Genomic DNA, 11946 nt, shown 5'->3' with positions numbered 1-11946 from the left:
AGCCGCTGCTGCAGCCGCCACCGATCAGAAAGGCCAAGACGAAAGAGGGCAAAGGTCGGTGGTCAGACATTAATTTACATAAAAAGTTTATCTTGTGGTTAGATACAGTATACACATTACTTTGCCCTTCTTTTATGTCAAATGTTGCACGTGATGTTAATCCGTCCAGGCCCAGGCTATAAGAAGCGCAGTAAAAGTCCTCGAGTCCCAGACAAGAAAAAGGCTGCAGCGAAGGCTAAAAAGATGGCACCCATTCGGATCAAACTATCGCCTATTGGTGCCAAGAGGAAGAAGAGTTGTTCAGTGAGTATGAAGCGTCTGAGAGCCCGCTACTCTGTCTTCATTCCACATTACATTCCCTGTTTCTCTAACATGTTTGCTCCTTTTCCCATAACTTCTCTCACTTCCTCAAATCTTCCTTCTTCTCCTTCAGAGCGACGATATGGACGAGGATGAGTCCGAGCAGGAGGACTCCAGCGTCCACAGCTCCTCGGTTCGCTCTGATAGCTCCGGCCGCGTCAAGAAGAACAAGCGAGGACGACCCGCCAAGAAGAAGAAGAAAAGTAGTAAGCATAACCTGCCTGTTATATGCACATTATATTATTAGAAATGATTCACAGTCTGGGATGTCCACATCTATCTTAAGACTCCTGTGTCAGGTCAACAACAGAAAGTGTGCATCCTTTGGGGGTTATATTTCAGACACATTTTCAGACGTGTCTTTCCGTGTTTGTCGTCTGTTGCCCTCCAGTCCCAGGTGAAGAGGAGGGGGACGGCTATGAGACGGATCATCAGGACTACTGCGAGGTGTGTCAGCAGGGCGGAGAGATCATCCTGTGCGACACCTGTCCTCGAGCTTACCACCTCGTCTGCCTCGAGCCCGAGCTGGACAAGGCCCCCGAGGGCAAGTGGAGCTGCCCGCATTGCGTGAGTACAGACTCCGCAAGAATACGTCTGTTAATGCTTTCTATTTACGATTCCTCAATTTGCGTATTTATTTCCAAGCGACATTCTGCAACCCTGAGTGAGAAAAAAAAACAGTTAAAAGTGGTTTGTTTTTACTTGCTTGGAGCACCAGATGAATAGAGGCTTTGTAGCTGCATTGCAAATCTCAGTGGAGAGCTGGCATTCAGACATAGACATACACAGTCCTGCCCAGACAAAGACAGATACCTGAAGTGGTGCTGTGGGTGTAGATCTATTCAGTTATGTCACAAATAAAACCCAATGCTCTTCTTTTTTTTTTGGTTGCCATGACACAATGAACTGTTTCATCACGTCAAAAAGCCAACCTTTGACCAACGTTTAAAGGCCATTATGTGTAGATCTTCGTAAATTGCGTCTTTAAGTTTATTCTGAAGGCACAACTTTTTATGTGTTGAAAAATGAGCCAGTCGCAGGGAAACTTAGTACTATCTATGTGTTGTTCTGTGTTTTTCTTTCAAGCCTTTGTCCTCAGGGTCCCCAGGTGGAATCTGTCACTGCCAAGGAGTCATGTGCTAGCAAAATAGAAGAAAAAAAGAGCTTTTCTTTTTGCATTTTATATAATGCTAGTGATACTGTTAAAACAAATAAATCACAGTCCTGATCTTTGTGAAACTGACTCACTGCCAGCTGCCTGTTATCAGTTTTCGCTAAGGTGCTGTATCGTCCTCTATGGTGGCGTGTGATGCACAGGGGCGTTTTACCAAAGCTGATTTGGAATAGTTTACAAATCCAAACAATCTGCATATTTACCAGCAAGAGCCAAAGAGAAATTGCAAATTTCAGTTTCAACAACCATTTGTGAAACTGCTGCCGTTTTCGATCTGTGTGTAAGTGATGCTCACAAAGTCACTTTGTGAAACGGGCACCAGAAGTTCAATAAATGATTCACATTCACCTTTATTCTGCACACAGGAAAAGTCTATTAGCTGCTTCTTCCTTTCCTCCAGACTATTAGATTTCTATCTTTTAAGTAGCCAGTGTCAGACTTAGAATTGAACTCCAGTTTCTACCAGACACTTATTCTTTAAATCAGATTGGTTTTGTTGATTAAGGTGGCCACGTTGTTACACCCAAATAGGCTTAGATGTCAATCAATCAAATGTTTCCTTTCCCAGGAAAAAGAGGGAATCCAGTGGGAAGCTAAGGACGAGGACTTTGAGGATTTTGAGGAGGATAGCGAGGACAGAGTGATATCAGAGGTCGGCGCAGGGATCCCCACCGGGGCGGAGGAGGAGGATGACGACCACATGGAGTTCTGTCGGGTGTGTAAAGACGGAGGGGAACTGTTGTGCTGCGACACCTGCACCTCCTCCTACCACATCCACTGTCTAAACCCGCCGCTGCCAGAGATCCCCAACGGAGAGTGGCTGTGTCCACGATGCACGGTGAGCTGCTTCTGTTTTACTTCATTTCTGTTTATATCTGATTTTAAACAATCAGTGTGAGTCCAAATAACTATAATAAATCCTGTGGTTATAGTCACAGAGCGTGTGGTACACACTGAGGATTAATTAGTAAATGTATTCCCACCCTAGTGTCCGCCAATCAAGGGACGTGTCCAGAAGATCCTCCACTGGCGATGGGGTGAACCTCCGCCTCCCATCCCCGTTCCCCCAGCTCCCGACGCCCCACCTGACGCCCCCCTGCCGCCACCCATGAAGGGCAGAGCCGAGAGGGAGTTCTTTGTCAAGTTGACTGGGCAGTCCTATTGGCACTGTACCTGGATCACTGAGCTACAGGTGAGAGAGAAAAGAGCCAATCATACTACAGATTTGAGTGTTTTACAATGTGTAAACTTAATTGAAGAATTATAATGACAAACTAGATATACACAGATTCAGATTCAGAGTTCTTTCTTGTGAAAACTGGATAGTTTATCGTCTCACGCCTGTAAAAGAAAAAAAAGTAAATTCCAGAAGGAAAATAACTCTTTAGTTGAAGTGGGGGGGTCACAAGCCAAAAAAGGTTGGAAACTACTAGTTGGAAACATAATATATTTCAGCCATTGAATGTTGCATGTATACACTATAGAGAGAATAGAGAGAGTATATGTATATGAGGAGCAAGTGAAAATGACTAAAAATGTTGCCACTGCTTCCGACTGACTTAAAGAAAGGTCATTATTTTCATCTTCCTTCTTCCCTCCAGCTGGAGATCTTCCACTCGGTGATGTACAGAAACTACCAGAGGAAGACGGACATGGACGAGCCCCCCAGCCTGGATTACGGGTCTGGCGGGGAGGACGAGAACGGCGTGGGAAAGAGCGAGAAGAGGAGAGCCAAGGACCCTCAGTACGCCATCATGGAAGACAAGTACTACAGATATGGCATCAAGCCTGAGTGGATGTTGATCCACCGCATCATCAACCACAGGTGAGAGAGTCTGTCTGTGTGTGAGCCCATACGTTTGTGGAGAATCTGTACGATGGCCGTCGCAATTTTTAGCAGTCCTGACTTGCCGGCTACTAGCTGACCTAAAGAAGATGGTCAAAGAAGTGGAGCTGAGGCTGTGGTTTACTCACTTTACTGGGTGTTGTCTCCCTGCCAGCGTGGATAAGAAGGGGACCTACCACTACCTGGTCAAATGGAGAGACCTGACCTATGACCAGTGTACCTGGGAGAGAGATGACATGGACATCCCAGATTTTGGTATTTACAAGGCCAACTACTGGAGACACAGGTAGGACCTGTAGGAAACATATTTCCCCACACTGACTTTATCATGGAGAAAAAACCCAAACCAGTTTTGATTGTAGTAATTCAGTTGACACATTTATTACTTACATTTATACATCCTGTTGATTTCTTGCTTGCCTGTTTGATTTATTGACTCAGTGATAACTTGCCATCCAACAGAGATACAATAATGAAGGAGGACCCAGACAAACCCAGGAGGATGAGGAGCAAGAACCAGGAGGGTGAAGAGGAGTCTCCCGCCTCACCGGTCACTGATGTGAGTTAACTGTAGCTTTAGTTAACTGCAAATAAAAATACAATTGACTGTGTCCCAATCAGGATTTTCCTTTTGTCCTTCCAGCCTACAATAAAATATGAGGAGCAGCCAGACTTTGTCACATCGACGGGCGGGACGCTGCACCTGTACCAGCTGGAGGGTCTGAACTGGCTCCGGTTTTCTTGGGCTCAGGGCACAGACACCATCCTGGCGGACGAGATGGGCCTTGGCAAGACCATCCAGACAATCGTCTTTCTCTACTCACTCTTCAAAGAGGTACTGGAGGCCCCTTGCTCCTGTTATTGTTTTATTGTGAAGGCCGACACTGACAGATTGTATGAATTCTTCCTCCTCCGCTATCCCTCAGGGTCACACTAAGGGTCCGTTCCTGGTCAGCGCTCCACTCTCTACCATCATCAACTGGGAGAGGGAGTTTGAGATGTGGGCGCCAGACTTCTATGTGGTGACGTACACGGGAGACAAGGACAGCCGAGCCATCATCAGAGAGAACGAGTTCTCTTTTGACGACACGGCTGTCAAAGGAGGGAAGAAGGCCTTCAAACTGAGGGTGAGGAGGGAAGGTGTAGAGAGGGGCGGAGTGAATAGGAGGTTGCGGATGATAGAAAATAGATGTTTTTTGAAACTGTGTTTGAAAATTTGCCATAATCTGATATATATTAATAATAGAAAGTTATTCTAATGAATATTGTGATATATATTGATTTTCATCACCTCCTGCAGAAACCCTGAAGGGATATTTGACCTCTTTCTCAGTGCATTTGCCAAATGTAATCCTTTGTTTTCAGTTGCAAAATTATTTAAACACAAACATAGCACTGAATATTAACCATCATGATGTTTATATATAATATCTATAAATATGGTATATTGATTCCCTCTTATCTTCCTGCAGAGAGAGGCTCCCATCAAATTCCATGTGCTGCTGACCTCCTACGAGCTGGTGACCATCGACCAGACGGCGCTCAAGTCCATCGACTGGGCCTGTCTGGTGGTGGACGAGGCTCACCGGCTGAAGAACAACCAGTCCAAGGTACTGTAGCTAGTGTGTCAAATTCAACTTACTTTATTATACCAATAATAATCTACTCAGCATCAGCACTTTACAACAACTATACATTAGAAAATTACATTAATAATGACACAATAACCATTAATAAAGGAATTCATGCATTACATGACATAGTTTTATGCTTATTTTTGGAGTTTAACTTTTCTCGTCTACAGTTTTTCAGGCGTCTGAATGACTATAAGATCGACCACAAGCTGCTGCTGACAGGAACTCCTCTACAGAACAACCTGGAGGAGCTGTTTCACCTGCTCAACTTCCTCAACCGCTTCAAGTAGGACTTCTCTCTCTCTCTCTCACACACACACACACACACGTATACATACAAAGATGTTTGTTGTTGGCCAAAATAATAATATTTTTCTATAGAATTCTGTATTTTGTTCTGTCCCTTTTTAGTGATAATTCACTGATGAAGATAATATGTGCTAATCTGAACCAGTAACCTACCAGTATTACCAGTCCTTCACCCAGTCCATCTCTCTGTACAGTAACCTTGAGGGCTTCCTGGAAGAGTTTGCTGACATCTCTAAGGAGGACCAGATCAAGAAGCTCCACGACCTGCTGGGGCCTCACATGCTGCGGAGGCTGAAGGCCGACGTCTTTAAGAACATGCCCGCCAAAACCGAGCTGATTGTCCGAGTGGAGCTTAGCCCCATGCAGAAGTACGACACGCGGGAGGGTTTTAGGGGGAAATGTGGATACAGGCTGGTGATGGGGGGGAAAACTAAGGAACATTCCCCTCTAGTTACAACATTGACCGCTTAGGCTACGTTCTTGTGAACAAGGCATTGTGAGGATGCTCAGTAGTCAACAGTGGAGGACTGCAGAACTGCAGAACAAATTCCCCATAGGCATGTTTTTCTTTGAAGGACAACTAGGTAAAAACTAGGCTAAAAGTTTTTTTTTTTCTTAGAAATCTAGGTTACATTTAACCATTGTTTCATCACCTCTTCAGTGACTTTATTTCAGTGTGAATCAGAAGTATTATAGGGCTTGGTTCATGTTGAACTAGTTGTTGAAATACTGTTGTAATAATCTCAACCGAAACATTTTTAAAGAACTTTTTAATGTCAAATTTAGCCCAGTTTAAACTATTCCTGACATGTTTTTACCTGCAGATACCATTGACCGTGATTGATTAGCTGTGAGTATTTGAATTTTGCCACTGATTAATGTGGTTTAAATGTATTTATAGCAATCTTTGTACTTATCAGTAGCTGGACAATCTATAATGGTTGTTCCCTTTAATGTCTTTATATTATAAATTATAAATCTAATATGTAATTTTAAAGTAGAAAACGACCATTCTTCAGGGTATTTTTTTTCATTAAAAAATGAACAATGGAGGGTAGAGAGGAGACTAAGAAAGAAGTTTATCTTAGTCTTTCAATAATATTTTAATATGTGGTTTACATATAATATGTACAGCACTGATCATTTATCTTTACATTTTTAAATACAGGAAATACTACAAGCTCATTTTGACCAAGAACTTCGAGGCTCTGAACTCGAAAGGCGGAGGAAACCAGGTCTCCCTGCTCAACATCATGATGGACCTAAAGAAGTGCTGCAACCACCCCTACCTCTTTCCTGTCGCCTCCATGGTGAGAACAGACAGACACACACACTCTTGTCCTTGACAACAGCCCCTCTAGTAGTTGGAATATGAAGCGTTAGATGAAAGAATTGAAGAAGGATCCATGCTACATAATTTTCCTTCATTATTTGCTAGTATTTGACTTATTTCTATCCATTTGCTTTGAATTACTCCTGCAAAACAGAACAGTGACACCTTGTGGTGATGTTCAGCAGTGCTTTTGTGTCATATTTCTACTTGCTGTGTACTGTTATTTACCTTTTGGTATGTTTTGTGGCTGTTTGTAGGAAGCACAAAAAACCCCCAATGGTGCTTACGAAGGATCGGCCCTCACTAAGGCCTCTGGGAAACTGATGCTGTTGCAGAAGATGCTGAGGAAACTGAAAGAGCAGGGGCACCGAGTACTGGTCTTCTCGCAGGTACACGCGCACAGACACACATTTCCAGAATGAATAAGCACAGGCAAGTATACACGCGCACACACACACACACACACACCAGATGGATACCTCTATTCACAGATGTTAAATCAGTCCCATGACACCTCCAGAAGGCTCAGCAGACGACTGATTCCAGCTGTGTGTGGGCAATTGAGTATTAATGAAAGCTTACTCGCATAACCGGCGTTCCTTCTCTCCTCCTTGTTTAGATGACTAAAATGTTGGACTTACTAGAAGATTTCTTGGACCATGAAGGTTATAAGTATGAAAGAATTGATGGAGGCATCACGGGAGCACTGAGACAGGAGGCCATTGACCGCTTCAATGGTGAGATACTGGATGATGTGCAGCCATTAAAGGTGCAGTAAGTTCTCCATCACCTCTACTGGTCACCAGTGGGATATACATCATTATCACTGGCACAAGGTGTTCTCTCCTCCTGTTCCCTTGAGTAGTTCCCAAAAATTCTCAGTCTTGCCAGACACCTAATATGAGTAAAAATGCTTATAAATACTTTTATATAAGGAAAAATTGAAGTAAACCAGAAATTGTAACAGGTGAAATGATTCAGACTGCTTCAGTTTAGATATCTGGGAATTCTTATTGACTCACAGTTGTTCTTTAAGAAACACATGAAGCTGGTGTGTAACACCATAAAATTAAATGAGAGGAACTTTAAGTTTATGCAAAAGAAACTCCCATTTGATGCAGCAAAACTATTCATGCACTCAATTTTTGCTTTTGCTTATCCCATACTGTATCACAAGCTGGAAAAACAACACTTGCTCCACTGCCAACACTTTACAAACAAACACTCAAGGCACTGGGCAAAAAGCCATCAAGTTACCATCATTGTAACATTGTTAAGAGGTGGAAAACAAAAAGGCAATCCAGGCACTCCCAAAAATAACATAAATAATAAATAAAGTAATAGCAATAGCAAAAAAGCAAAGTAAATTGACAATAACATATAACAATAAAACAAGAGACATTGTGTCAATATGACTGTTATTTTGAACGAAAGTGGTACAGTTTGTGGAGGAATGTGCAAAATATTGTCCAAGGAATGTGCAAGAGATCCCAGTATTAAGCATAAAGAGTATTCTCAATGGTAACTTATCTACGTAATGTTAATGTAGTGTGCAGAGGGTGGGGTGGGGATATAAGAGTCAGTGTCAGTGGGAGTCTCTCACACTCTCTCCGTCTCTCTGCTTACAGCTCCCGGTGCTTGTCAGTTTTGTTTCTTGCTCTCCACCAGAGCCGGAGGTTTAGGAATCAACTTGGCCACAGCAGACACAGTCGTCATCTTTGACTCTGACTGGAACCCTCACAATGACATACAGGTACTGCAGACTGGCAGCCGCTAAGGAAGGAAACGATTTAATACGACATAAACTTCACCTGTCTGCTTTCTCCCTATCCGCCCAGGCGTTCAGTCGAGCCCACCGAATCGGGCAGGCCAACAAAGTGATGATCTACCGCTTTGTGACGCGAGCCAGCGTGGAGGAGCGAATCACGCAGGTGGCCAAGAGGAAGATGATGTTGACCCACCTGGTGGTCCGGCCAGGCCTGGGATCCAAAGCTGGCTCCATGACCAAACAGGAACTGGACGACATCCTTAAGTTTGGAACAGAAGAGCTTTTCAAGGATGAAGGAGAAGGTGAGGTTTATTTGCGCTACGCGTGATTTTTGTCAAGGGAAGTTAGTTAGTAAATGGAGGAATCTGACGCTTTTATTGTTGGGTCAGAGTTGGTGTGGGGTTGATTTTAATAGAGAAGAGTTGGCAGGCTTCCTCTACTGCATGAAATTATTTTGTCAAACACACTCACTTTAATGTCCTTTCATCCTGACACATTTGGCCAGAGGACATCACTTGGCTTATTCAGGTTTTATTGGTTGACAAGAACAATTTTATTTACAAAACTCGTCGGGAAGAACAAGACAAATCGTCTCCGCTTTTTTAACCCCACGCGTGGCAGGTATGAAGAACAGTTCGAGGGATAAAGCTGAGGACGAGGGCAGCGTGATCCACTACGACAGCACTGCCATCGAGAGGCTGCTGGACCGAAGCCAAGACGCCACGGACGACTCGGACGTCCAGAACATGAACGAGTACCTCAGCTCCTTCAAAGTGGCCCAGTACATGGTCCGAGAGGAGGATAAGGTGAACAGGATGTTACAGATATTACTGCAGAGTGTACTGTCGTGTGTGTGTGGCTGTGGTCTTGGGCTCCCGATGGTCTGTTTTGGATAGAAGTACTTTATAAATACAGCTGTTTTTTATCCTCCCAAAACACAAATAAGTCCTGATACAAGTTAGGAAATAACAGAAAGAGAAAAGAGTTTATTTGGTCTGTTTTATTATTGTTACTCACAAAATTAAGAATTACACACAGACCTTTCAGAAGCACTCAGGTAGCATCTTTACACAGATTTCATGTATTATTGTATAGAAGATACTATTTCTTTACGTAAAAAGGCCAATAATTCACTGGTTTCAGCTTCTGAAATGTGAAGTTGGGCTGCTTTTCTTCTTGTTCTGTGATACTGAACTAAATATTTTAGTCTTTTCGATCTTTTTTGTTGGACAAAACAAGCATTTTGTAGATATCAAGTTGGGCTTTGGGAAAGATTGGTTAAAAAGTGGTCAAGTTTTGTCAACTGTATTTTTTTTTTGATGCTACAGATCGAGGAGATCGAGCGGGAGATCATCAAACAGGAGGAGAACGTGGATCCGGATTACTGGGAGAAACTGTTGCGGCATCATTACGAGCAGCAACAGGAGGACCTGGCGAGCAAACTGGGTAAAGGCAAGAGGAACCGCAAGCCTGTCAACTACAACGATGCAGCGCAGGAAGACCAAGGTAGGCACTGAGCTTGGACCTGGCAGTCCTAAAAAGCTTGAGTAAGCCGAGTAAAGACCTGTAAGTTGTTTTATATCAATCAGACCTTAGTGTTAGGATCATGTTAGCAGTACAAGAGGAGCTAAGATTCTTTTGGGAAGCCCTGGATTTAAAAATGAATCCTCTTCCACATAATGCTGAGTGATTTCTAGCCTGAAAGTAAGATTTTTATTCATTGTTAAGATTTACTGTTGTAATCTTACGATCTCAGTAGAAATATTAGGATTTTAGATGATACCTCTTCTGTTTGAGTTATTGCTTGCACGATGGAAGTGAATGGGCCTGGCCTATTGACAGACCACCATGTGCTGTTTCAGAGTGGCATGCTGACATTTCAGATAACCAGTCCGAGTATTCAGTGGGCTCGGAGGAGGAGGACGAGGACTTTGATGATCGGCCAGAAGGTAAGGAGCGATGATAAAAAAGAGACGTCAGACCGAGCAGTGCTGCTCATGAACAATGAAAGACGCCTGTTGTAACACACACACACACACACTCGTCGGGTCTGTGTTGAATTACAGGTTGAAATTGATTTAGTTGTTACAGTCGCCTGGCAGAGTTGAACCAGTTAGATTGCCAAAAAATGCGAACCTCCATCCACCTCCTCCCCCCATACTTCAGACAGTCAGAGGAAAATGCTTGAAGCATTTCAGAAGTTTTTGATTCTTTGTTGGATGCTCTAATGATCTACAAACGGTAAATTTAAATGAAAATGTAAGATTCTCCCTCTCCTCACATCTTTTATTCCTCTGTGTATTTTACCATCCTTTACGTTGCCTCCTGTTACCTGCAGGTCGAAGGCAGTCGCGTCGCCAGTTGAGAAATGAGAAGGATAAACCTCTCCCTCCTCTTCTGGCTAGAGTGGGAGGCAACCTTGAGGTTTGTACAACTCTCTGGAACCAGTTGTGCTTTCATTTTGTATGTGTTTTTTTTAATATTATGATATTACTGGAATCTGTCAGATTTGCTTCAAGTTCAACTTGCACGCTTAGATATTTTTCTAACAATCTTACAATTTTGAATTGGAGGTGGCAGCGAAGCTATTACATCTCGAACGACTCTGAACTTTCCAAGCTCATTTATCATCCTGTATAATAGTATACGTGGTTATAATGGCCTGCATTGTTCAATTTATTCAAAGTTTATTTTAGCATTATTAGGCAGTCAGAGCTATTTAAAAAGGGCCATGTGAAGTTTGAAAAATACACAGATGTCTTTTACTAAAATTTTCATTTAAGGTCTTTCAGAATTATACCAATACACAGACACTTTTGAACAGACTGGCACTATTTCCGATGTCCAGACGGTGCCAGCTTCACTCTTAGGAATATAAAAATACATTTTAAATATATAAAATATACCGTCATTTCCATCAATAGGTGCTGGGATTTAACACACGCCAGCGAAAGGCTTTCCTGAACGCAGTGATGCGCTGGGGGATGCCCTCTCAGGACGCTTTCTCCTCACAGTGGCTGGTCAGAGATCTCAGGGGCAAGACTGAGAAAGAATTCAAGTAAGGAAAAACTGTGTTGATTAAAATGGACACAATCTTTCTCCAATCTACTTTAAGCATATATTTCTCCTTCTCTTCTCCTTTGCCAGAGCTTACGTGTCTCTCTTTATGCGTCACCTATGTGAGCCGGTGGCTGATGGCGCTGAGACGTTTGCAGATGGCGTGCCGAGGGAAGGCTTGTGTCGGCAGCCGGTCCTCACCCGAATCGGCGTCATGTCTCTTGTCAAGAAGAAGGTCAGACCAAAGCCGTCCACCTTGTGTTTGCATTAGCAGTAACTTCATACAGCCCCGAAATGACGTTAAGAGATCGGAAATCAACAGTGAGGCGAATATTCCACCACTAACAATGAAAACTGCGATATACAGAGATGCATACTGCAAATACATTGAATGGCTCTAAAAATGCTCACCATAAATAGTATCAAAAACAGTATTATAACTTTAATAGGGTGCCTCCATATCAG

At 43.1% G+C, this 11946-nt stretch overlaps 1 protein-coding gene across 1 annotated transcript in view; it reads left to right on the top strand.

Annotated features, from left to right (window-relative positions):
- chd3 (chromodomain helicase DNA binding protein 3) overlaps positions 1-11946 on the top strand; it is a gene marked incomplete in the record, with an annotated part of 34500 nt that overhangs the window by 5798 nt on the left and 16756 nt on the right. Inside the window, 25 exon segments of the mRNA XM_035675604.1 lie at positions 1-54; positions 170-303; positions 434-566; positions 752-927; positions 2103-2372; positions 2523-2726; positions 3136-3359; positions 3535-3666; positions 3843-3939; positions 4024-4215; positions 4307-4507; positions 4853-4990; positions 5185-5300; positions 5518-5691; positions 6492-6633; positions 6914-7045; positions 7276-7393; positions 8285-8409; positions 8495-8726; positions 9046-9230; positions 9753-9930; positions 10287-10373; positions 10763-10848; positions 11349-11482; positions 11572-11716. Coding sequence (XP_035531497.1) covers positions 1-54; positions 170-303; positions 434-566; positions 752-927; positions 2103-2372; positions 2523-2726; positions 3136-3359; positions 3535-3666; positions 3843-3939; positions 4024-4215; positions 4307-4507; positions 4853-4990; positions 5185-5300; positions 5518-5691; positions 6492-6633; positions 6914-7045; positions 7276-7393; positions 8285-8409; positions 8495-8726; positions 9046-9230; positions 9753-9930; positions 10287-10373; positions 10763-10848; positions 11349-11482; positions 11572-11716 — 3809 coding nt within the window.

This window comes from Morone saxatilis, unplaced genomic scaffold (assembly GCF_004916995.1).
Source record: "Morone saxatilis isolate NCDOM2014 unplaced genomic scaffold, NCSU_SB_2.0 Contig4, whole genome shotgun sequence".
Lineage (NCBI taxonomy): Eukaryota > Metazoa > Chordata > Actinopteri > Moronidae > Morone > Morone saxatilis.
Note: the sequence above shows the minus strand (reverse complement) of the source record. Positions and strands in the feature narration are given on the sequence as shown.